The sequence below is a fragment of the Eulemur rufifrons genome, chromosome 2 (genome assembly GCF_041146395.1).
Source record: "Eulemur rufifrons isolate Redbay chromosome 2, OSU_ERuf_1, whole genome shotgun sequence".
Taxonomy (NCBI): Eukaryota; Metazoa; Chordata; class Mammalia; order Primates; family Lemuridae; genus Eulemur; species Eulemur rufifrons.
The window spans coordinates 103,234,243-103,258,495 of NC_090984.1; the positions used below are offsets into that span (position 1 = coordinate 103,234,243).

The window sequence follows — 24,253 nt, forward strand, 5'->3', positions numbered from 1 at the left end:
CAGCAACCTCAAACTCCTGGGCTCAAGCGATCCTCCTGCCTCAGCCTCCCAAGTAGCTGGGACTACAGGCACATGCCACAACGCCCAGCTAATTTTTCTATTTTTCGTAGAGACGGGGTCTCTCTTGCTGAGGCTGGTCTCCAACTCCTGACCTCAAGGGATCCTCCTGCCTCAGCCTCCCAGAATATTAGGATTACAGGCATGGACCACCACACCCGGCCTCATTGTATATTATTTTGAATGACTCAAATGTTTTCTATAAACACGTTATTTTCAGAATTTAAAAAGAATATTTAAGAAGAAAACAATTATATAGTTAAAATGCCTCGCCCTGAACTTTCTTTTTAAATTCATTTCTCAGTGGGTTCACCTCTTCTTACATTCACAATTTTAAATCTGGAAGGGCCCAAGAGATCATCTCCAACCTTGACTTTGTCCGTGAGGAAAATGAAACATAAAGAGGTTTAGCAAGCTGCCGGGCTCCCTGGCTGCTCTGTTGGCAGAGACCAGGCTCCTTTGATGCTGCCTTCAGGAAAGGGACCTGTGGCCCCTTTGTGCCGTATTATAAAATCTTCATCCTTGAACTTGTCTGCCCTTTGCCAGCATGTAGTCACCAAGTCTGACTTCATGAGCCTCCATGTGGGAAACTTGTTAAAATGCAGGTTCCCAGGGACCTTCCTGGAGATTCAGATTCAGTGGGCCAGGGTAGGGCCCTTAAACTTGCATTTTAGCAAGCCCCACCCTCAGATGATTCCGAAGTGGGTGATGGTATGACCCCTTCTGACTTTCTGTATTGTCCTGCATCTAGGCTGACGTCCCCCACACCAGCAAGGGAAAGTGGGGAGCTCCAGCTCACCAGGGGGCAAGTGACAGAGCCAGTGCTTGGACTGGCTTGGACTCCTAATGCAGTGCTCCACCCGCCCCCAACCCCAGGCCCTGCTCAGCTGGAATGAATGAATGAATGAACAAGCTCCCCAGCTCACCCACCCCAAGGGGAGGGCACTCGCTGGCCTAGATTTGGAGGTGGGGCCGGCTGGGGGTCGTGGGTGCATCTGGAGTAGCCGTCACCCTGGAGCTCCTGAGCCAGGCCTTGTTGGAAGATGCTGACAAGCGCGTTGGACCTGGGAGGGGCCTGGCCTGCTTGGGCGTGGGGAGGAGCTGCAAGGAGGCCAGGGAGGACTGGGATCCACGCCCACTTGCACTGAGAGCATTCTGTTGTCCCTGTGCCATAGAGCCTTGGAGGAGTCACCCTCGTGGTCAGGAACAGAGCGGGGACACAGCTGGGCACTCGGAAGCGCCTTGTCCTGGGGACTGATCAAGAGGAAGAGAGGCCCAGGAACAGCGCTGAGGCTCAGGCCCCAAACCACACCTGCTGCTCCAGGTAGGCGCCCTGCCATCGTCCCCCTCCCATCAGCGAGGCCTGAGTGCCAGCTCCTACCTCAAGCCCGGGGAACGAGACCACACCGGCCCTCCCTAAACCCTCTGAAACCCACAACCTGACAGGAAGGGGCAGGAATGGCCCAGTCCCCTCTCCAAAGGGCTCTGTCCCAGGTGACCCCGCTCCTAAGACCTGGGAAGGGGGCAGAAGACCGTCTGGCTTTGGTTAGGATGCCCTCCGCCCCTCGGAAATGCCCCCAGACTAGGCTTCTAGCTAGGGGTCCCCTGAGTGGTTTTTGCCCAGTGGACCCTGGTCTGGGGCAGGCACAGAACCCACCCAGACAGGGCTCTTCTGAGAGTTCCCCAACTCTTGACACTTTGTCCTCCTGAGAGGATTAAGATGGATGGTATCCTCATAGATTGTTAGAGCCGAGGGGCCTTAGTGGTGTAATCCGACCACAGCCTCCTACCTCTCAAGCATTACTTGTGTCAACAGTGTAGTGTCAGATGTTGTGGTCGAACATCTCAGAGGAACCAGGTGTAATCTTGTCAAAATAACGCCGGCAGCCTTTGATGTCATAGCCCTTCCTGGGTTCAGCCGCCTCCTCCCTGCCCCTCAGCCCAGCCTCTGCCCGGCCCCTTTCCCTTTGGTTAGCTCTGGCCACTCATCCCCCTCTGCAGAAGGGACATTGGTGTGATCGGACAGCCAAAGCCACAAGGTGTTCAAGCCAGGTCCGCATCTAAGTGAGGCTTCTTCCCCATTTAAGAAGGCAAATAAGAAATAAATAAATAAATCCTTGAGAATGGGTTAGGTCTGCGGTCCCCAATCCCCAGGCCGAGGCCTGTTAGGAACCAGGCCGTGCATCACAGCCTAAGCTCCACACCCCCATTCCCACCCGCTCCCCAGTCCATGGAAAAATTTTCTTCCATGAAACCAGTCCCTGTTGCCAAAAAGGTTAGGGACCGCTGGATCAGATAGTCCAGGAAGCTTTCCAGAGGAAGCTATAACTGAGATAAGATTTCTGTTTGAGAGTGTCTAAAATCCCTCTTACATGAAAGAACTTATCCTGTATGGGCCGTTGGCCAAGAACACGGCGACTGTTGCTGTTGTGGGGAGAGGCAATCTTGGATATAGTTCTTCCCTGTGCAGAGCAAAGTGCTTGATGCTCGCATCTCCCTACGGTTTCCTGGCCCTTTCCTGGGAGAGCGCTCCGGGGCAGGGAGCCTTAGCCACAGGCAGCATTTCCCCCGGTCCCTTGGCCATGCCCGGTGCCTGAGCCTGCGCCAGGCGCTCGTTCCTCCAGGCTAGTCTCCCGTAAGAGGCAGCACTGAACAGTTAGAAGCTCAGACTCTGGAGCCAGAAGGGTTCACATCCCAGCGTGACCACCTACTAGCCTTGTCATCTCTGTGTGTTTTCGTCTCTTCATCTATAAAATGGGGACAACAGTACCCTAGGGTTACTGTGAAGAGGCAATAAGATAGACTCTGTAAAGTGCTTGAAACAACACCTAGCACCCAGTAAGTGCTTCGCATGTTAGCTCTGACCATCACAAAAGTCTGTTCCCTCCCAACCAAACTCTGATGCCTGATTAACCTCCCTAAAGCACAGCTCAGTCAGCTTACTCCCCTGCTCTATGATCATCCATGGCTCCCATTGCCTATTTAATGACTGTGCTCTAACCTGCCCTTGAAGGGCCTTGAAGGCAGAGACAATATATTGCTTACCTTGCACATCATAAGGAAGCAGTAATGTCTGTTGAGAGAGAGGGTTTCCACCCCCAAGGAGGGTGAACTAGGTCCCTAAGGAATGGAAGTGCAGCCACCTACGGCCCCGCACCTGGGGGTTTGATCCAGGCTCTTCTGCCTCCCTGACCACAGCTTGGCTGTGAGCAGACCTGGGTATAGGGGCTGGCTTTGCACACAGGGTAGGTGTGGTTTCCCTTGGATCCACTGCGTCTGCAAATGCTGTGAGCCCCGTTTTGGACTCCGGCCCTGGTACACACCAGAGTGAAGAGAGGACACCTGGCCATTGCCCAGAACGGGCAGTGACCACAGTTATAACGTGTACTCTCTGCTGAGTTCAGGCCAGGTGGCAGACATGACGTCATTGTCCTCACTCATCAAGGGGAGGTGGCCAAACGCCCCACAGCTCAGGTGGGAAGGCTGAGGCCAGCAGGGAGTGCCCCTGACCTGGTGCGTTGGCCGGAGAACTCAGCAGGCTTCACGTCCCACACCTCGGTCACTTCTCTGCCGGAAAAGAGGCCGCAAGCTATGGAGCTACGAGCACTGGGATAGGGTAGAACGGAACAGCGTTTAAAACCGGGCTCCTCACGTGGCAGGGAGAGCTTGGCCATGTCAATGAACTTCTCTATTTTCCCATCTGTAGAATGGGAAGGATGACACCCATTGCATGGGCTTGGTGTGAGGCCAAAATGAAACGAAATGCCTGGAGCCCCTGCACGCATGGCGGGGGGCACGTGGGCAGCCTCCAGCGAGAGTGAGAGGTGAGGGGGGGCAGCTGCACAACTCCGTCTGGCTCTCTGAGACTTCTCCACTCCGAGGTGCCCAGGAAGCCAGGAGCGAAGTGACAGGGGGAGCAGACCGGACCACGCTGGTCCCTGCAGGGTGGTATTCTCTCTTTATTTATTCAACAAATGCAGGAATTTGTTGGCATTCCAGGCAGTAGCAAGTGAAACAGACACGGACCCTGCCCTCCCGGGGCCTCCATTCTAACAGGGACAGATGAGAACAGACGAGAAACCACATAAACTGTGGATGAAGTGTGTTAGAAGGCGATAAATGCAATGGAAAAAAAAACCCAGAGAAGTGCAGGGGACTCGGGAATGCCAGGGGAGCTGGGTGATTAAATAAGGCCATCAGGAAAGACCTTATGAAAAGGTAACATTTGAGTCACACAAGTTGTTTGCTGCCCTGGGGAATTCCCGAGTGGCCTGGAGGAGGTTCAGAATCAAGGCCAGGTGCCTGCCTTTCCTGAGATCCTAGGACAGGAGCAAAATCTAGAACTCTTCTAGTCCCAGCCCAGATGAGGGCATGCGCTTCCTCTGAAACCTTCCATACTGCCTGCGTGATTAAGTGCAAATCACTCAACCTGAGATTCGGGGCCTCATGGTCTGGCCCCAACTCACCTGTTATCTCACCAGACCCTTCTCACCCCACCTGTGCAGCCATTCCAGTCTGCTTGCCGTTTCTGGAATCGTCCAGTCTCTGCTTCCCTTCTTCACTGATTTGTCCCCTCTCTCCATCCCCACTGGTTTCTGTCAGCCTAGAAATGCCACTCACCCTCCAAATGCCACCTCTCCGAAGCCTTCCCTGACCCCTGGGGCTGTGGTCTCTGAGCCCCAGAGCCTTGGCTTGTACCTTTCTTGTCACTCGGCCCTACTCTGCCGTGGGTTTGGGCACTGGCTTGGCCGTCTGGTCTCTCCCCCTGACTGGCAGCGCCCTCCAGCAGGTGTAGGGCTCAGCAAACGTGGGCTGAATTGCGTCCAGGCCCAGAGGCCCCCAGTGACACTGGGACGAGCCGGGGAGCCTTTGGCCCACTCAGCCAGTGGAGGCAGAAGTGGAAGGTGAGCAGGACAGGAGAGAGGAAACTGAAATGTGGGAGGGAGACGACAGAGGAGCTAGCGAAGGAAGAGGAGGGAGGAATCCCCACCATGCTTTTTCCAGACAGGCTGTCGCAGACACAGGAGGGGTCTCTCTTCCTCCCCAGAAATAGCTACTACTCCCCTCAGCACCCCAGGCCAGTGCTGCCGTGTGTCTAACTAGAATCTCCCCTGCTGCAGCTCGTTGTCTCTGGCTGCATCCTCTAGATTCAGGTTGCTATTGAAGTCCTTATCCAGCCTGGATCGGAGTGGCTTTCCTAACCCCCCACCCAAGGAGCAGGAACAAGGTCAGAAGGAGGGTACCCCTGGCCTGGGGGCCTTGTGCTCCAGTTGAGGAGGCCAGTGACTTCCAGAGCCACATGGAGATTGTCTGGGGCCAAGGTGTAGGGCCACCTTAAGCCGTGGAGGTTGTGCCAGCCATCGCCCCTCGGCTCAGCCTCCCCCTGAGGCTGACTTCATCCCAAGCAAATCAGCGAACAGAGAACGCCTGCCACAAGAGCAGTGACTCTCAGGCCTCTCCTGCTCTGGGCTCTCTGTGCCTGCCTGGGCCCTGGGAGGCCGCGTGCGGCAGACCCACGGCCCCTGCCATCTGGCTCCCACTCATCGCTGGGGCAGCTGTGCTCAGGGAACCCACGAGGCCGCACTGTGGCTCCTGCCCTATTTAGACAGATGGGGCCAGAGCCCGGGGCAGGCTGCACCCTGGCCTCTCTCCATCTCGGCTGCCCCGAGCGCTGGTGCATGTCCTTCTGGGGGACCCAAATTCCCCGAGGGAAAGCCTGAACACAGTCTGGGCCCACACCTTGTCCTGCCCCCTCTCCCTGTCACCCTCTCTGCTCTTGTGCATGCCGTGGTCTCCTCCTGGAACGTCCTGTCCCTGTGTTCTACATGGTAGGGGGCCTGTGTGTCCCCAGGCTGGGAACGTGGCACCTCGAGGCAGACCGTCTAGGCTCAAACCTCATTCAACGATAGTCCCCATCTTGGGGGTGTGAGGGCTGAAAGTGCTCCTGCTTTCAGAGTCTTAGCACAATGCCTGGCAGGTAGTAAGCACTCAATTAATGTGAGCTAGTGCTATCCGTCCCTTAAGAGTGGCCTTGGCTAGCACCTCCTCCGGGCAGCCTTTCTGGATTGTCCAGGGTTGAGTCAGGCGCTTCTCCTCCCTGCTCCCAGCACCCCTGGAACTGGCCTCCAGAGCGCACCTATGCCGTCTTGTCATGGTCTCTTTAGGGGTCTGTGTACCTACTGGACTGTAGTCACCTTGAGTGCAGGGAACAGAGTCTGGACCACAATTCGCTGAATAAATGATTTGGTGAGTGACAGTAGGTGGCTGGGAGAGGCAGTGAAATTGAGAGAATCCCATCACTTCTGCCAGGTGACTTTTCCAGGGCCTTTCCTAAAAGGCCAGGCTGCCCACACCGAGGTCTGGGGGTCGGATGAGGGGGCTGAAGAGGAACCTCCACCTCCTGTTACGTTGTCCAGCACAGTGATTCTCAGAGTGTGGTCCGTGGTCCAGTGCTATTGGCATCACCTGGGAGCTCGTTAGAGATGCAAATCCTCAGGCCCCACCCAGCTCTGCCGCATTAGGGGAAACTCCCCCTGCAGATACTCCCCTCTCTGAGGTGGCCCCATACTAGGGAAGACGCTGCTCCAACCTGGCCTTGAGTCTACTTCATCCCCATGCCCTTGGCCAGCATCCCCTAGAGAGCACCCCTGCGGCAGGGCCCCAGGGCAGACTTCTGGAATGACAGCGCTGTGGAAGACCCTAGCGATAGTTGGCTACACGCACACATGCTCACGCACACACTGAGACACACAGATGCACAGACAGACACAACTCAACATGCACACAAACGCATAAACATGCATGCAACCCAACACACACAAGCATCCAAAACACAGATGATAGTCACAAACACACTCCAAAGCACACCCAAAATGCCCCCCAGAATATACACAGATACACACACACACTGACACCTACCTCAAAACGCAGAAACACAAATGCATGGACCCACGGTATTAGTTTCCTAGGGCTGCTATAACGAAGTACCACAAATTGGGTGGCTTAAAACAACAGAAATTTATTCTCTTAGAGTTATGGAGGCCAGAAGTCTGAAATCAAGGTGTGCACAAGGCAGGCCCCACTCCCTCTGAAAGCTCTAGGGAAGGATCCTTCCCTGCCTCTTCCAGCTTCCGGCAACTGCCGGCGATTCTCAGCATTCCTTGGCTTGCAGCCCCATCACTCTAATCTCTGCCTCCGTCCTCACATGGCTTCTTATAAGGATACCAGTCTCTGGGTTTAGAGGCCACTCTAATCTCATACGACCTCATTTTAACTAATTGCATCTGCAAAGGCCCTATTTCCAAACAAGGTCACGTTCTGTGGTTCCAGGTGGACATGCATTTTTGGGGGACACTGTTCAACCCAGTAGATCTGCACATCCCAAAGTGCACAGATGCAGATGCAGACGGACAGGCAGGCACACACGCACCCCTTGCAGATGAGAACTCTGCGCTCCTGCGAGGACAGGAGGGTCCCTCAGTGTCAGAGCTGTCCATTCCTCCTCTCCGGGCACCCAGCACTAAGTAGTTCATCCCCTCACGACAGCACTTACCACACGGTGCTGCTTTTCATTTTGCTTTTGTTGTCTTGATTTGTTTAAAGAGGGCAGGTAGGCATATAGTGTGAAATTCAGAAACCAATAAAGGGAACATAGTGAAAGGAAGTCTTCCTTACCCTGCTTCAGTCGCCACCTAGCTCCCCTCCCAGAAGGCAACTGCGGCCAACAGTTTCCTGTGCGTTCTTCCAGAGAAAATGGCGACCCAGGCAGGCATACACCGGGAGGTAGCGTTTTCCACGTGCTGTCTGCATCCTGCTGTTTGCACTTGGCCGTGCACCTGTTGCTCTTTGTTCTGACTGTCCCCTTCCCACCTGACTGCACACTCCCTGAGGGCAGGGCCTGATGTCACTGATCTTTGCCTCCCAGTGCCTAACTCAGTGCTGGCAGAGAGCAGGCGCTCAGTTCAGACTGGCTCTATCTGGACGTTAATGCCTCGTCAATGGCTGGTTGGGGCTGAGTGGGTCTGGGGCTCAGCCTCCCAGCTGCAGGGCCTTGAGTGACCAGAGCGCATCCTGGCAGCAGAGGGAGGTAGGGCTCTAGCTGGGGCTGGCTCTGGGATCAGGGCCTCTGCTGCTGCTCCATCCTCGGGATCTCCTCCCCTCCCCTCCCTCCCTCCCCGTACCCCCCCCCCCAAGTCCTGCAGAGGAGTCAGTCAGGGAAAGAGGCCGGGGAGGGAACCACACTGCCGGCATCTTAGCCCGGGGGGCCCTGCTGATGACAAGCTGGACCATTGCCCAGTCTTGCTGGCTAAAGGCTTAGCGGGGACTTGTTACCACGGCGACGAGAATTACAGCAATAACTCAGGGTTGAAGTGGAGCCTCAGCTTCACCCAGTTGTGGTGAATGAATTTGCTTCACAACACTCAGATATGAGATGTGTCACATTGTTTTTCTAAATCAAGACAGAAACAGTTGTGGCCTCAGTGTGAGATGTCGCCGTGTCCTCCATCAGTAGTCAGTAGGCTTGGAGCAAAGCCCCCAGGGGAGATGGGGCGGGGGCTGCCTGGCCCTGTAGACTGGAAGGCAGGGAGACGTTAGCCAGCAGCTCCTTTGCCCATCTGCGCAAGGAGGGGCTTAGGCTGGAGGATTTGCAAGATCCCTCCAGCCAAAACACTCAGGGTTTCAGATCTTGGGGCCACATGAGCCCCACCCCAGCCCCCCAGCCAGTCTTCCCTTTCTTTAGCAAATGTTTGTAAAGCACTCAGCCCTCCCCAGCACAGCAGAGAAAATAATCAGTAAACACGGCCATGGGCTCTGTCGTCAAGGAGCTTGCCCTTCACGGGGGAGTCAGCCATTTGCTCTGTCATCCCATCAATAACAGCAAATGCACTAGGCCCTAACAAGGAAGGTAATACTTAACTTCACTGAACCATTGCTATGTGCCGGGCACCGCTCTAAATGTTCACGTGAACTGGCTCACTTAATCCTCACCTGCACCCAATAAGGTAGATACTATTAACATCTCCATTTTACAGATAAGGAAACTAGGGCACAGAGAGGTTGGGAAACTTGCCCAAAGACATGGAGCTAGTAACTAGCAGAGGCAGGATTTGAACCCAGAGAGGCTAGCTCTAGGGACCCACACTGAGATGCTCCATTATGTCTGCCTCCCAGGCAGGTTGTAGGGGGCTGGACCCGGCCTGGAGCTCTTACCTAAAGCAGAGCTGAGACTAACTAGGGAGAGAATTAGCCAACTAGTGGGAGAGGAGAACCTTCCAGATAGTGGGACTGGCATATGCAAAGGCCCTGTGGCCGGGGGAAGGCGGCATCCTTCAGGAATTGAGGGAAAGACCTAGGAGGCTGGAGATGGAAATGGAGGCAGTTCAACAAAGTGAAGCTAGAGCGCTGGCAGGACCATGCATGGCAGGCCTTATTGGCCAAGTTAAGGAGAGCAACAGAAAGCCCTTCTAGCTGGTTCCATCACAGCCTTGTCTGGGAAGCCCCCCTGGACACTCCACATTAGGTTCAGTGCTGCGTGTCTGTGAGCTCTGCTGCTGCAGTAGCCCTCCTCACACACTGTGTGTTATCACTGCCCTTCTAGAATCAGCTTGGTGAGGAGAGGACACATTTTGTTCTCTTTAGCACCCACTACCCAGCAGAAAACTTGGGAAAGAGTAAGTGGGAGCTACAGGAGTTGAGGGAGGGTGAGCACTGAGACCTGGGGGTGCTCCAGGAAGGCTGCCTGGAGGAGGCAGAGTGGAGCAGGACCTTGACAATGGAGCAGTTTTACTGGGGAGGCATTGAGGTGGCAGCGAAAGCCAAGGTCTCTGAGGAGCAAGGGGCCATCCATCTGCAGGTGCTGAGACCTCTCGTAGGGAGCTGGGGAGGTGAGAATGTGCGGCTCCAGAACCCAAGAGCGCCCCCCAGCGTCCCAGCCTCTGCCCTGGAACAGGCCAGGAGCCCAAAGCTCAGACTGAGACCCCAACCCCTGCCGCACCACTGCTAGCTGTGTGACCCTGGGCAGGCTACTCACCCACTCTGGGCCTCAACATCCTCATTTGTAAAATGGGGACAGTCATCACCTCTACCCTGCCAGGACTGCTGGGGGCTCAGGTGAGATAATGACCACAAACACCCTTCCTAACCTGGAACAGAGGGCACACCAGGCCCTCGGGTGGGCACCTTGGAGCCAGTCCAGAGGCCAGGCCCGTTTCAGGGCCCTCCCACCCCCAGGGGGCCCCTGTTACTCTTTTGTTCCCCTCCCCATAGGAGTCTAGGTTTAGACCCCCCAAAAACCCATAGGGGCCTCAGTGGCCACCATCTTCCACTGATTGATTTGGGCAGGGCGGGGGAGAAAGGGAGGGGCTGGGCAGGTGGCAGGGGGACTGGCCGCCACTTACCCTGTGTGGGCTGTGCTGGAGAGGCCACCGGGGCCCCTTCCTGACCACTGCACCTGGGTCTTGGTTCCAGTGTCCCTGCCAGCATCTCCTTTTCTCCATTAACTTCTATCTTGAGCCTGGGGGCTTCATTCTTGTTTGTTGGGATTTTGTTTGTTGTCTGCCTTGAGGGTGGCACACAGCAAAGTGATTAGGAGGGGACTGCGGAGTCGGCCCCACCCCTCCCACACTCTGGCTTGGACCCCAGCTTCACTTGCTCCCTGCTCCAGCAAGTCTCTTAACTTCTCTGGGCCTGGGATGATCATAGAATCCAATCGGGTCTTTGTACAGGAAACAAAAACCACTGTAAGCATCTTAAGCAAGAACCAGATTTAATATGGGGAATTACATGCTTTCAAAATCACTGTAAGGGTTAGAATCTGGGTCTTCAGGACAGAGCAGAACTGTCCCACCAGACAAGTCACTCCTTGCCGGCAGTCATAGGCTTTAGGGCCATGACTGGAGCCACTGAGTTCACATCCCCTCCCTGCAATCCAGGGATCAGGAGACCCCTTCAGCCTTTGCCACAATTGCCCCTCACACCCCTCTCCCCCACCCACCCACCCGGAGCCAGAGACTGGGCAATGGGTCTGCTGCAGACACACCTCCCTCTCCTCCCCTCCCCATGGCTTGTCAGCAGAGCACAGCCCGAGCATTAGGAGGACGGCCTCCTCCTGCCTTCTGACTTACAAACCTGTCTCCAGTGCATCAAATCGGTGGGCTCTCATCTGTACCCAGAACCCCAGCTGCAAGGGACTGTTGAGAATGTACTTTTTAGCGTTCCAGCTTCTGCACTATAGGAAGGCATGCTAGAAAGAGGTGGGAGTGGATGCAGGGGTCGTCAGCCCCATCCCACACACAGCCTGATAGGTTTGTTAACCTGGACAACACATGAAGAGACTTGGTACAGTGCCTCGCACATAGAACTCACTCGATAAGTGTTAGCTACTGTTCTTAATCTTGTTCTGGGCCAGGGCACCAGTGAGTGCTGCCTGGCCCTGCCCTCCAGCCCTGGCAGAGAGAAGCTCAGCTTGGCACAGAGCGTGGTGCTGTCCGTGGTGCTGAGCGTCCTGCTGGACCCCGCTGCTGGCTGCCTTATAGCTGCTACCCAGCTTGCAGAGTGGGCCTGATGGCAGCAAGGTGGAACTCCAGCCCACTCACCCCGTGCTGAGGCTTCAGGGTGACTGGGGAGGGATTGGGGGGCTTCTGAGGGAAGGCTAACCCCAACCTAGGAAGAGGATAGCAGAGACAACAATGAACATTTTTGGCACTCACAGTTTACAAAAAAATGTCTTCATGCACTATCTCTTTTAGCTAACCCTCATAGCCACCTGGTGTGGGCAGGACAGACAGGATGATATTCATTTTGTAGGAGAGAAGACAGAACAGCAAGAGGTTAAGTAGCAGCGAATAAATAATAGAGCCAGATTCACACCCAGCCTCCCGACCCACAACGGTGTGTTCCCTCCACTCCATGCTGTCACTTGGGAGGGAGACTTGGTAGCCGATGATGTGCTATGTGGAGGCAAAAATTCAGCACTCAGGTCCTCACCGCACACTATGCAAATGTATGCAAATCACCCACAATTTATTCTTTCCTACCCCCAAGTGTGGCTCTGGGTAAAGGACCATCTGTCTGTCGTTGAGGCCCACTACGTGATGGTCTTTGTGGGAGAACCATGGAAAGTATAAGAAAAAGACATGGCCCTGGCCATCAAAGAGCCTGTAGATTTTCAGGGGAATTGGCTGCTTATGTGCATGGGGAAATGAGAGGCTAGTCCCAGGCAGTGGCTGCAAGGCCAGCTGTGTAAAGAGGGTGAGAAGAGATGTAGACAGGGCTGGTCATCTGACAGACAGCTCTAGTGGGTAGGATATGAGCTGGGCTGGGGGCTATAAATGTTGCTGAGACTAAGTCTCCAGCTGAGCGTAGGGGGAGTGGCCCGAGCTCTGCAGGGGTGGGGCAACCAGCTCTGAGACAAAGTTCAGGGGCAGGACAGGGGCTTCTGGGATAATGGGAGAAATGCCAGAGCCTGGAGACCCCTGCGAAGAGGTGGTGTGGCCCCTGCAGATCTTCAGCCAATTCGCAGACTCAGGACCAGCTGGGACGGGGAGGGGAGTCACATGGGAGGAGAATATAAGGACAGTCCCAAGAGCTGTCCCACTGTGACAGGATTTAGTGGGCACTGAGCTACCATCCTGTATCCTCAAACCTCTCTCTCCTCCTGAGAGTCAGGAAACTTTTTGGGTCTCCAAGAACTCCCTGTCTAGATGCAAATAGCCCTGCACATCTCCAGCTGGTGTTCTCTGTCTTGGCTGCACACAGGAATGAACTGGAGATTTTTGTTCTTCATGTGTGGGGTGGGGCGTGAGTATCTGGACCTACTAACCCCTTCCAGGTGATTCCAGTGCCCACCTCCCAGGCTGAGGAGTCACCGAGAGCACTGAATGGGGAGCCAAAAATGCCAGTTCTCATCCCAAATCCACCACTTTCCCCAGCCATAGGCAGATCTCTTTGTCTGCTAGAGACTCAGTTTATTCGTAGGTAAAGTTGAGCGAACCATTCTTTGTTGTGAAGATTTTAGGAGTTTGAGGACAGTTTAGAGCAAGGAAGGGCCTACGGGTACTTCAGGGAAGATTCATGGCCAGCTGACGTGGCAGGTGAGGAGGGACAGGAGCCAGAACCCTTCATTCCATTGACATCCTCTTCCTCTCCTCCCCTGCTCCAAAGAGTACTTGGCCCCCCAGCAGTGGGAAGTCCTAGAGGAGAAGGGGAGGTGGGAGGGGTTGCTCCTGGCCAGGAACTCCAGCTTGTTTGTTTAAGTCCAGAACCACGGGAGAGAATCTTTCCTGTTGTCAACAAAAAGGTGATGAATTGTTAAAGAGACTGAGGAGGCAAAGGGGCCAGGACAGGGGCTTTTGTGCACTCTGGGGTGGGGGTTGGGGAAGGTGGGGGCTGGTGCCCCATCCATAGTATCTTTTCCTGGGACATGGCTTGTGGTTACAGTGATTCTCTCATCCAAACCAAAATGCAGGCCCTGGGGACCATCCCTGAGAACTTATGGGGGTGGCGGGGTGGACAGGGCCCTGGGCAGTGCTGGGAAACGCAGGCTGGGGGCTGCTGGAGCCGGCCTGGATCCTGGCTTAGCCCCTGAGCTGTCCACAGCACTGCCCTGAAAGGCCGGGAAAGCTTCTGTCCCTGGACTAGGGCTTAAGCCAGGTCATGCCTTCCTCTGCCCCCTGCCCAGCACGGCCAGCCCAACACAGCCGGGGACCCAGGAGGCAGCAAACAAAAGGTTACGAGCTGCCTGGGTTCGAGGGCCTGCTCTACCACTTACTAGCACTGTGACTTTGGGCACATAGTTTAACCTCTCTGGGCCTTAATTTTCTCTGTCATCTAGGAATGATTCTAGTACCCCAATGTACTTTTGAGCATTAAGTGAGCTAGTACTTAAATAGGAAATAATTAGCCCATACTAAGTGCTCAGTTAATGTTAGCAATGAATAAAACTGGCCCCTCCCTAGGGTCTCCTGGATCATCTTAACTCTGGGGTCAGCCCCGAGATTTGGGCTCCCCACACAGAAGACTCAGCCTTGAGATGTCTAGCTCGTCTGGAAGGAGAAGTGGGGAGCCAGGTGCTGGCCCGTCCAGTTGGGGCAGCGGTACATGAAACCAGGCTCGATCTGGAGGCCTGAGGGTGAGCAGTGGGGTGGGGGAGTCAGAAAGACAAAGCTAGTTCATTTTGAAGCCTTTGCCCAGTTGCCAGGGAAAACTTTCCCGTGCCTAGAACTGCTGAGGCTCTAGCGTTTGGCAGGGGAAGCCGAGATGGGGGAGGAATGGGGTGGGAGGAAGGCCGTTCTCCCACCAGGTAAGGCGTGCAGTTAGAGGGGAACCCGAGAACCCTGACTCGCCAGCCAGCATCCATGTCATCTCCCACTGCCCGTCTTTGGCCCCAAAAGCAAAGCTGACGTTTGCTTTTCATGCGCAGGAAGGACAGAGCCCGCCGCCACCTACCGCTGCAGTTTGAGGGATAGTGGAAAGTCCTTCCCATCCTCCTGTCTCCCCTTTTGCTTGTCCCAGAGCAGAGAAGGTGGAAGGAAGGAGCCCAGAGATTTCCAGTCCGGGCCTGGCACCACCATCTCCCCAATGAGCCAGTGACGATGAGGATGATGGCACTGGCTAATATTTCTCAAACATTGTGTGAATTCTCTTCCTTTACCTTTGCAATAACCCTGTGAGGCAAAACAGCTTTTACCCTATTTTCCAGATATGGGAACTGAGGCTTAGAGAGGTGATGTCACTGTCCCTGGTGAGAAACAGCTAGCAAAGGTGGATCTGGCATTTAAGTCCAGACAGTGGCGTCAGAGAGCACAATTCTCCCCAGTACCCCCAAATAGCTTCTTTGTCCTCTGCTGTGAAATTGATGTCCGGAGAGACAGTTCCCTGATGCCCCCTGCACTCATTGGTGCCCCTGCTGGGTGTTCCTTTAGCGCCCTCAGGCTGCAGGCTTCATCCTTTCCGGTGCTGATGCTTTGGTCTTCAAAAGCCAAACTCTGGGCTTTCTGCCTCTCCTTCACATCCAAGAGTTAGCTCTCCCTCCAGAAGGGAGTAAAGTCTGGAGATGGTGAAGGGATGCGGGGAAAAGGCTTGGTGCTGCTCTAGGTTTCCAAGCAACAGCCTCCCTCGGTACCACCTATCTTGTTGCCTGAGAAAGCTGGGAGGGTAGTGAGGTGGGAGAGGGTGAGGATCTCTTCTCTCTTTTCCTCCCTCGCCTGCCCTGCAGGCTGGGCAGCCAGGCTGAGCTGAAGGCCTGTACCTGACCAGCCAGCTGGATGGAATCCCCCTCTCCAATCACAGAGGCTGGGACCCTGTAGCTGGGGGTCCTCCCGGGCAGAACAGCCACCCGGGCCAAGCTTCCCAACAGCAACACTCTCCCCAAATCCCAAAGGCTGTCAACTCCCCAAAGAGGACGTCATGTCTGTACTTCCAGGGTCTACGGGGAAGGGTAGATACTCAAGGATTCTTGTTGAAAGAAAGAAAGAAAGAGCGAATGAACCAGTGACCCATCCTACGCTCTAGCCACTACTATTCCTTTTCACTTCCCCAAAACGCTATGCTCAGTCTCCACTCTGGGGCTTCGGCAGTATGGTCGCCCCCTGCCCGGGCGAACCCACCGCACGGTGCTCGCTCCTGCACCCCCTTCACATCTCAGCTTCGAGGTCACTTTGTCAAAGTTCGAAACTTTTGTGCTTCAAAAGACACCATCAAGAAAATAAAAAAGACAAGCTACAGACTACCAGAAACCATTTGTAAAACACACGTCCAATAAAGGACATGCATGTGAGCATAAAGATGACACGGGGCCCTGAGGGATGATGCTGCCAGAGAGGGGGGTGTAGGCCCCCCAGTCTTGCGATCTCTCCACCGCATCTGTTCCTTCACAGCAACCCCGCAGCTGAGCGGAGCCTCCAGGCCTGACGTGGACCCTCACTGGAGAACCGACCAGGTAGGAAACGCCTTCCCAGGGCCTTCCCACCTGCAGGTTCGCCTTTCTGCACCTTGCAGCACGGGCTTCCTTAGCATGACCGCCCCTGGTGGCCTGAGATGGCTCAGATGCCCGCCCCTTCCACCAGGAGGGCCTGGAAATGCTTTTGCCGATGCTCTGATGCTCTGGCAGAAGGCTCACTGCTCAAGTGCACTGTGCTCAATGTAAACTATCGTGAGTTTCCATTTGGCTACACATGCTAGCGAATGAGTTAATCGCCACCTGGGGCAGAGACAAGAAAACCAGGAGCAGAGAGCAGAGAAACTTGGAAAGACAGGCCAGAGACTCCCTGGTCCTGTTAGACGCCAATCTAGAGACTAGGCAGATGGGAAGTCTCTGTGTTCCCCTCCTTTTCCAGGACTAATCTCATTATGCCCTTGGAGCCCCAGACCCCCAGGCCACCTCCCATCTCCTGCGCTTCAGCCCCTCGACCCTGTCCCCTTCTCCATCCCCATCTCCCAGGCCTCCCCAACTCCTGAGACCCTTCCACTCTGCCCCTGGAGCTCTTGGTCCACTCTTCCTTTTACAAATATTTTATATTTCTAGGCATCATTCTACAAGACTGACAAATCTTAACTCACTCCTCTTAACAGCCACTGTCATCCCCATTTTACAAATGAGTAAAGTGAGGCATGGAGACCTTGGATACCTCGCTCAAGGTCACCCGGCAAGCAAGTGTTGTCACAGAGCCTGGAATGCCCAGAACTACCCCCAGTTCCTCACCTTCCTCACCTTCCCGTGGGGAGCTGAAATCTGAGAGTCCCACCGGCTGGCCTCCCTTTCCTCCTCCCAGGGAGTGGTTTCTGTTTCTCCCCACACCACCTGCCTGGGGCTGGAGAGGTGTCCTTCTAGCTCCTCTGCAACTTCCAGACTCTTCTTCTCCCTCCCCCTAAAGCTCCCAGCCTAGACATCTCGCTGCCGTTCGTGTTAGTCATCGAGGACTCCCCCAGGCCACTCCCCCAGGACTTCTCCTGTCTTCGTTCTTGCTGATGTCGGTATCCACATAGCCACAGAGACGATCTTCCGACACTCTGGCCTCCCAGTTCCTTGGCCGCTCGCTCCCAGTCACCACCGATGGCTGCAATCCCTCCCGCATCTCTGTGCCAAACAGCCGCTCTCCCACCACCCTTCCCGCCTGTCAGCTCTCACCCCCGCACCCCACAGTCCCACCCCGCTCGGACTCCCACACCTCCCACCGCTCCTCACACATCTGGGGTCTCATTTCTCTCCTTACCTGCCTCAAACTCCACGGCCATTGCTTAAAATTACTCACCTGCCTGCACCCTCAACTCTTGTCTCATGCGCATACTTGCTTGGGAAAACCTCTCCCCCAACTAAGTCTTCCATGCCTGCGACCACACGCATGACACGGTGCCGTGCGTCTGACTGCTCTCGTCGTAAGTTCCAGCTCGCGAACCTCCGTGGGCCCCAGTGCTGCCCGGCAGTCCTGTGCCTTCCCTTCGCCCACTCGTCCTCTCGTTCCTCTAACATTCCACGTCTACTTCCCTCCTGTGCTCAAACACCCAACATCTGCCCACCAGCACCTCATGCTCGGCCAAGACTTCGTTCCCTCTTTCACTGAGAAACCAGAAGCAGCGAGGAGAGAACGTTCACGGCTCCCACCGCCAGCCCTGCGACCTCCCAGCACCTGTGCACGTGCGTGCCTTCCCTCCCGCTCCGGGAGCCCGTGGTCCAGCCTGGCCCTCGGGAGGGCCAGCTTTTCTGCTGCGCACTGGTCCCCGCCCTCCTGCAGCCTCACCTCGCCCCAGCAAGGCTCCCCCACCCCCGCACATCCCCAAGGCCTGCTTTCTACTGGATCATTCCCATCCCGGCACTCTGTGCTGTTTCTCCCATCTTAACCACTTCTACCTCCACTCGCTCTTCCAGGGAGGTGCTCCTGCCCACCGGCTCCAACTCCTTTCCTGTCACTCTCTCTGGAACCAATTCCAGGCAGGCTACCAATAACCTGCACAAACCAAAACCACGGCCAATTCTCGGTTGGTTGTCGTCTTACCTGACCACATCAACACAGCTGGTCCCTCCCTCCTCCTGCAAACCTCTTCTTTCCTTGGCTCCAGGACACCACCGTCTCCTGCTTCTCCTCCTTCCGCCCTGGCTGCTCCAGCGCAGCCTCCTCCTCTGCTTCCCTCCCTGCCCCACCTCTGGGCGTGGGCACGCCCAGGGCTGCTCCTGGAGCCCCCCTCCTGTCCTGCAGTGGCCCAGGCCTTCGCCTCGAAACATCGTCTATATGCCGGTGACTTTTGTTTCAAGTTTTTGCCTCCAGTCTCTCTTCCAGACTGCAGACCCTCGTGTCCAGCTGCGTCCCCCCTCGGCATGCCCCAGACTGAACGAGTTTCCACCCTGTGCCTCCTGTCTGTCCCGCCCGGTCACAGCAACTCCCTTTTTCCAGTGGCTCAGGCCGAAAACCTGAGCGTCATCCTTGGCTCCCTCCCTTCTTCCACAGTCCCCGTCTAATCTGGTGGCAAATCTTGTTGGCCTCATGTTCAAACTACTCCCCAACTCTGCCCACGTGTCCCCACTCCCACTCTCCCAGCGCAGTCCGGGCTGCCGGTGTCGCCTGCCTGCATCCAACCTACCGCTTTCTGTCTATTCTCTGCACCCCACCTGGTCTCCCTACAAGGAGCACGGGCACCCCTTTAAAACCAGTCATTTCATGTCACCAGGGTTGACCCCGCCGTGCCCCTTGCTGCCCTGCCCAGCCTCACTGGCTTGCTGGGACCCCCAGGGCTCCAGGCAAGCTTGCACCCTGCGGTCTTCTCCTCTGCTGAGCGTGCTCTGTCCCTGTAGCTCTGTGGTCTGCTGCCCTGAGATGCCACCCTGTCACCATCCCCGTCCACACTCTTTACCACTCTCACCTCACGCTCGTCCCTCCACTGTCCCCACTGGAATCTCACGAGGGAGGGATTTTTATTCATCCCATTCACTGGCATATCACCAGCATCAGTCTGGCACAAAGCAATTGCTCACCAAATACTCGAATGAATTAATGAGTGAGTCTACTTTCCCTGAATGGGAGAGAAGAGTTTCTAGGGTGAGGTCTGGAGCCAAGACGAATGATCTTTTGAGATCAGAACAACCTTGTAGATAGGTTCAAGCGGCTACCAGACCCCTCCAGTTCCCACTGTAAGCCACGCCCGAGGACCGTGATGCCGGGGACCGTGGGCTCTGTGCTGGTGACCTGCCAGAGTGCTTAGGCCCCTCGGCATGTGCTGGGCTCCCTGGTTCAAATCCCAGGTGAGACAGGGCCCTTTCCTGAGTCACTGCTGTGTGCCGGGCACTCTGCATCCTTAGGAGCTGTTTTATTTACCCAGAACTGGATCCAACAACTGTAGAGTGTGGAGATGCCGTCAGTGAGCCCGTCTGCGTGTGAGCACAGTGCTTTGTCTTCCAACCCGAGCATTTCTGCTCTGGGGTCTGACCCATCTCTGTTCATTTCCATACAAGGAGAGCTTCCCAAAGTAGAAATAAGAAGGCCCATTTGGATGTGCATTTTACACCTCTTTTTACAGAGATCAAGTGGTACAAAAATAAGAACTCTCCAGGGGATCTGGGCTATTCTGTTATCATGGCCCTGGGTTTGAGGCAGCTGTTCTCCTACAGGACGGGGCTGCTGGCCGTCTCATGGGCTGAGTCCCTGCTTTCGCCAAGAGTCACAAGCCTGGCGTCGGGTCCAGCCCGGCCCGTGTGCTCAGTGCCCATCGCCCCACCTCCCCAGCAGGCTTCTCTGTGCCACAACATGTGGGGGAGTCCTCGCATCTGACGTGGAGACCCCTCTGTCCCCTAGGGAGCCTTCCAGGATGCCTGCCTCACCGCACAACCTGACCGTGGTGGGAAAGTTAAAGAACATGACGGTGGACGAGTGCTTCCAGTCTCGGAACACGGTCCTCCAGGGGCAGCCCTTCGGGGGCATCCCCACCGTGCTGTTCCTCAACATCATCTTGTGGATGGTGAGTCCTGGCACTGCAGGGGCAGACGGTGAGGCCGGGGGGGTCAGGCAAACTTTCACAGTTGATACAGTGGGGGCCCCAGTACCCCAAATGCACACCAGCCACAGTGATGCAAACTGCCTGAATGTCAGTCCTGCCCAGGGTGGCCCAGGGTGGCGGGGGGCCTCGGGGACAAGGGGCTGGAGAACAGGCAGAATTCCCGGGATTCTCTTCCATGCATCATTGTCCAAAGGTCCACCTGGCTGGCACTCTTGGGCCTCCCTTCTCTTTTGTCTTGCTGATGTTCAATGGGCACGCTTGCCCCAAGTTCTAAACACGCCATTAGCTCCTTCATTCAACCCCCTCAGTATCCACTCTGTGCCCGGAAGCTGCTGGCGCAGAGCTGAAAGGGCCCTACCCTGACAGAGCTCACCTTCTAGGGGGGCTCTCTGGGGACCTCAGGGACAGGGTCTCCCCCTTGGGAATGCAGGGGCCTGGCCACGGGGAAGGTACCCGTGGACTCTCCTGCCTCATATGGCTTTCCCTGGCCCGTAGCTCATCCTTGTGATTTACTCCTTCCTCCGAAAAGCTGCGTGGGACTACGGGCGCCTGGCTCTGCTGATACACAATGACAGGTGAGGGTGGGGCAGGGTGGGGGAGCTGCTTACTCCCTTGGGGAGGATGTGCCCCGCCTGACCAGGACCAGGACGTGGCTCTGCCGGGTCAGGAGCTGCAGCAGGTGTCTCATCAGCAGGTGGCATCTCAGCACCATCCCCTGCCCCTGCCCCTGCTCTGTCCTCCCTTAGGAGGGGACTTGGAGGGCAGCCATGTCTGGGCACAAGGCCACTCTTTTCCCTAGTCTCAGACTTTCTGGATCCCCTGGCTGGACTCCCAAGGTGTGGTGTGCACCTGGCAACAGGGGCGATGCGGTCCGTCCCCGAGCTGTGTGCTCAGCAAAGGAGCTGGGGCACACCTGCAGCCCCGGGGGCAGACAGGGAGCAAGGCAGGCGTCTGAGGCCTTCTCTTTCCTTTTCTGCCTCTCTGCCACCTTCCCTGGCTGGCAGCCTGACCTCACTGATCTATGGGGAGCACAGCGAGAAGACGTCTCCCTCGGAGATCTCTTTGGAGATGGAACGCAGGGACAAGGTGAGTGCTGGAAGTGGTCTGGGCCCTGGGTGGGGGGGGGCCCAGGGGTGGTCCCGGCCCTGGGGGGAGTGTCCCAGAGGGGTCCCAGCCCTGGGCAGGCAGTGGTGGTCTGGTCAGGAAAGAGCACGGGTGGGACGCCGAGGCTTTGCAGTCAGCTAGACTCATCCGCTTCCAGAAGTATGACCTTGGGCAAACTCCTCAGCCTCCCGAGACTCAGTTTCCCCATCTGAAAGATGGAGCTATTAACCATACCTACCTACTGGGGAGCCCAGTAAGTGTTAACTGATTAGAATATCTAAGAGAGATTTCGGTAAAGTAATTTTTCTTCTCTTCTCCAATCTCCAACTCTCCTGACACCCACGCTCACAACTGCCCTCGCTACACTGATACTTCTCCGTCCTATCTCCAGCTAACTCTGTCCGGGCTCTAGCCCCGGTCATCCAATGGCCTTCAGACCGTCTCCACGTGGGCATGGTAAAGGCATTTTGGATTCAGTATGTCCAAAACATTCCATGATACCTGCCAAGTCCCCCGTCCCCATGTCCCTGGGCACAGACTCTTCTCACCATCCTCCTGGGGTCCCCTCTCACTCTCGCCCAGGCCCTGAGCACCTCCAGTCCGTTACCCGAGCTGTGCCGCTTTCACCTCCGTTCTGTTTCTCTGTCCCTCCCGCACCGGCCAGCCCAGCCTCCGTGAGTCTCCTGCTGGGATGGCTTCAGTAGCTCTGACTGACCTACCTCGTCCATTTTCCACCTGCATTCAGAGCAGTCCCCATGAATGGGGACACAGATTCCTCTGCATAAACCTTCAATGTCTTCCTAACACCCTTGGAGCAAACTGCAGATGCCTAGCCGTGACCCACGGATTGGTCCGTTGCCCTCCTGTCCAGCCTCTCTGTCCCCTCCCTGCTCCCCCAGCCCCGCCACGTTGGCCACTGTTCAGCTCCTCCAGGTGCCACCTCCTCCTCCCGGGCTCTTCCCTCTCCCCCTCCCCGTGGCCCTTCTCCAAGTCACCCACCCTTTGTTCACATTTCACCTTAAGCGCCACTTCCCCAGGGAGCCCAAACCACCCCGCGTGAGTCCAGATCTCTTGTCATATACTCAGGAAAATGCATTCCTTTTCTTCAACGTGCTTACCCCTGCCTCTGAGCCCTCGTCTGCACCATCAGTCTGGTGTGTCTGTCTCCCCCAGTGAGAGCAGGCACCGAACTTGGATTTGGTCACCCCTGCACCCCAGCATCCAGGCCAGCCTGTCCCGTGATTAGCATCTGGTACATATTTGTTGGATGCAGTAAGGAGACCCGTATTCCTTCCATATCATCCCTCGAGAGACTGGGTCCTGTACTTGCCAGGACCTGCCCTGGACAAAGTGTGGCGCCTTGGACAAGTGACTTCACCTCTTGGAGGCTTCCTTGGTAGAATGAGGACAGCAACACCTGCCTTGCAAGGTGGCTCTCGGGTTTATCTTTAGAAACATCACTTTGCTTTGCTTTTTTTCCCCTTTTACAATGACAAGAAAGATCATTTTATTTTTAAAAACCTAAGAAGATAAATCTTTATGGCAGCAGTGAGAGGGTCAAACCGAAGGGGGTTGAAATTGAATTAGACAAGGAGAGGGAGAGTGCAGCAGGCAGCCCCCACGTGTCCAGCCAGGATCCTGGGGCCTTGGCCAGGGCTCGGCCGTGTGGCAAAGCAAACGGTCTCACCATAGTGGCCCGAGCAAGGCTGGGCAGGTATGTTACCCCCACATGGCAGGGATGAGGATGACAGGGGACCGAGATAGGCCCGGGACCAGACCGCTGTCACTGTCTCATCCACTGAGCCGGCTCCCATGGCAGGAGAAGAGGGGAGGTGGTGTCTGCCTCTCGTGCTACTGTTCAGCTGCTGAGTTCTCTGAATGGTTTGTGCCTTCAGAGCTACAACATACTCATGGGGAGTGTGTGTGTGTGTGTGTGGGGTGTGTGTGTGGTGGGTGTGTGTGTGTGTGTGTGGGGTGTGTGTGTGTGTGTGTGGCGTGTGTGTGTGTGGTGTGTGTGTGTGGGGTGTGTGTGTGTGTGTGTGTGTGTGTGGTGTGTGTGTGTGTGTGTGTGTGGCGTGTGTGTGTGTGGTGTGTGTGGTGTGTGTGTGTGTGGTGTGTGTGTGTGCACTCACACACACACATGCACATGCACACACTAGAGAGAGAGGGATTGGCCCACACAGGCTCCCATGTCTGTGCAATTTTCATGGGCACATGGCCACACTTCTCCTGATGACTTCTGCCCTTTCCTGGGTGATCTGTCCTGTGTATATTCCAGCACACACCTGTGCGCCTGTCCTGGAAGGGGCAGCAGTGCATTCCCAGGAAGGTGTGTCCTCGACTGTGCATAAGCATGAGGGGCCGTCAAGAAACCTACTTGTTCCCTTAATAGCTTGCACCTGTGTCTGCCCAAGGTGGGCAGTAGGGAACGACTTCCCATGCAGGGAGGGGTGGCTGGGCTGAGAGGCCTTAACTAGCAAGTCACCCCTCCCTGGGATGTTCCCCATCGCTGCCGCCACCACCATGCTATTTCCCTTCATTGCTCTGACTCATACCTGAGCACCTGTACTTAATTTAGCTCCCCAGGACATAGCTGGGGAAATGGTGCCCCTGCAGGGAACACCCCCGGTTGGCCATTCCCACTGTCTGTCAACCTGCCACAGGGAAAGGGACTCAGAAGGTGGGCCTTCCGCCGAAGGGAGCAAGGGACTCCTTCTGTTTCTTTTTTGCCTGTCCTCGTGGCTTCCTTTTGGGAAATATCCCTTCCCCAGTCAATGTGGTTCTGGGGGACTGTCATTTAAGTGGGCCTGCCTGGTTCACAGAAATAACCTGTGACCCAAATCAGGCCAGTCAAGAGCTCCAACCTTCTCCAAGGGTTCACTAGGCCCCCTGGAATCCCAGAAGGAAGCGTGCACCAGAGTAACTTAAGCAGCTACCAGATTTGGCAGCTTTTAGAGCCACGGGTCCCAGCCCACTCTCATGCTCACCCTTCCCAAGCTGACTCTCTGGCCCCCCACCAACCTCCCCGTGGCCGCAGCCACCTTTCTGCACCACCAGAAACTGCAGACAGCAAGACCCCCCAGAAAAAGGCATCTTTGACAGGACAGGA

General features: G+C 55.8%; 1 protein-coding gene across 1 annotated transcript in view; it reads left to right on the top strand.

The window, feature by feature from the left end:
* The window catches only part of TMEM63C (transmembrane protein 63C), a 63,592-nt gene that overhangs the window by 10,370 nt on the left and 28,969 nt on the right, over positions 1 to 24,253 (top strand). Inside the window, exons 2-5 of the mRNA XM_069465159.1 lie at positions 15,933 to 15,994; positions 19,839 to 20,001; positions 20,536 to 20,615; positions 21,045 to 21,126. Of these exons, the coding sequence (XP_069321260.1) occupies positions 19,852 to 20,001; positions 20,536 to 20,615; positions 21,045 to 21,126 (312 nt within the window). The 5' untranslated portion in view covers positions 15,933 to 15,994; positions 19,839 to 19,851. The remainder of the gene's footprint in view (positions 1 to 15,932; positions 15,995 to 19,838; positions 20,002 to 20,535; positions 20,616 to 21,044; positions 21,127 to 24,253) is intronic.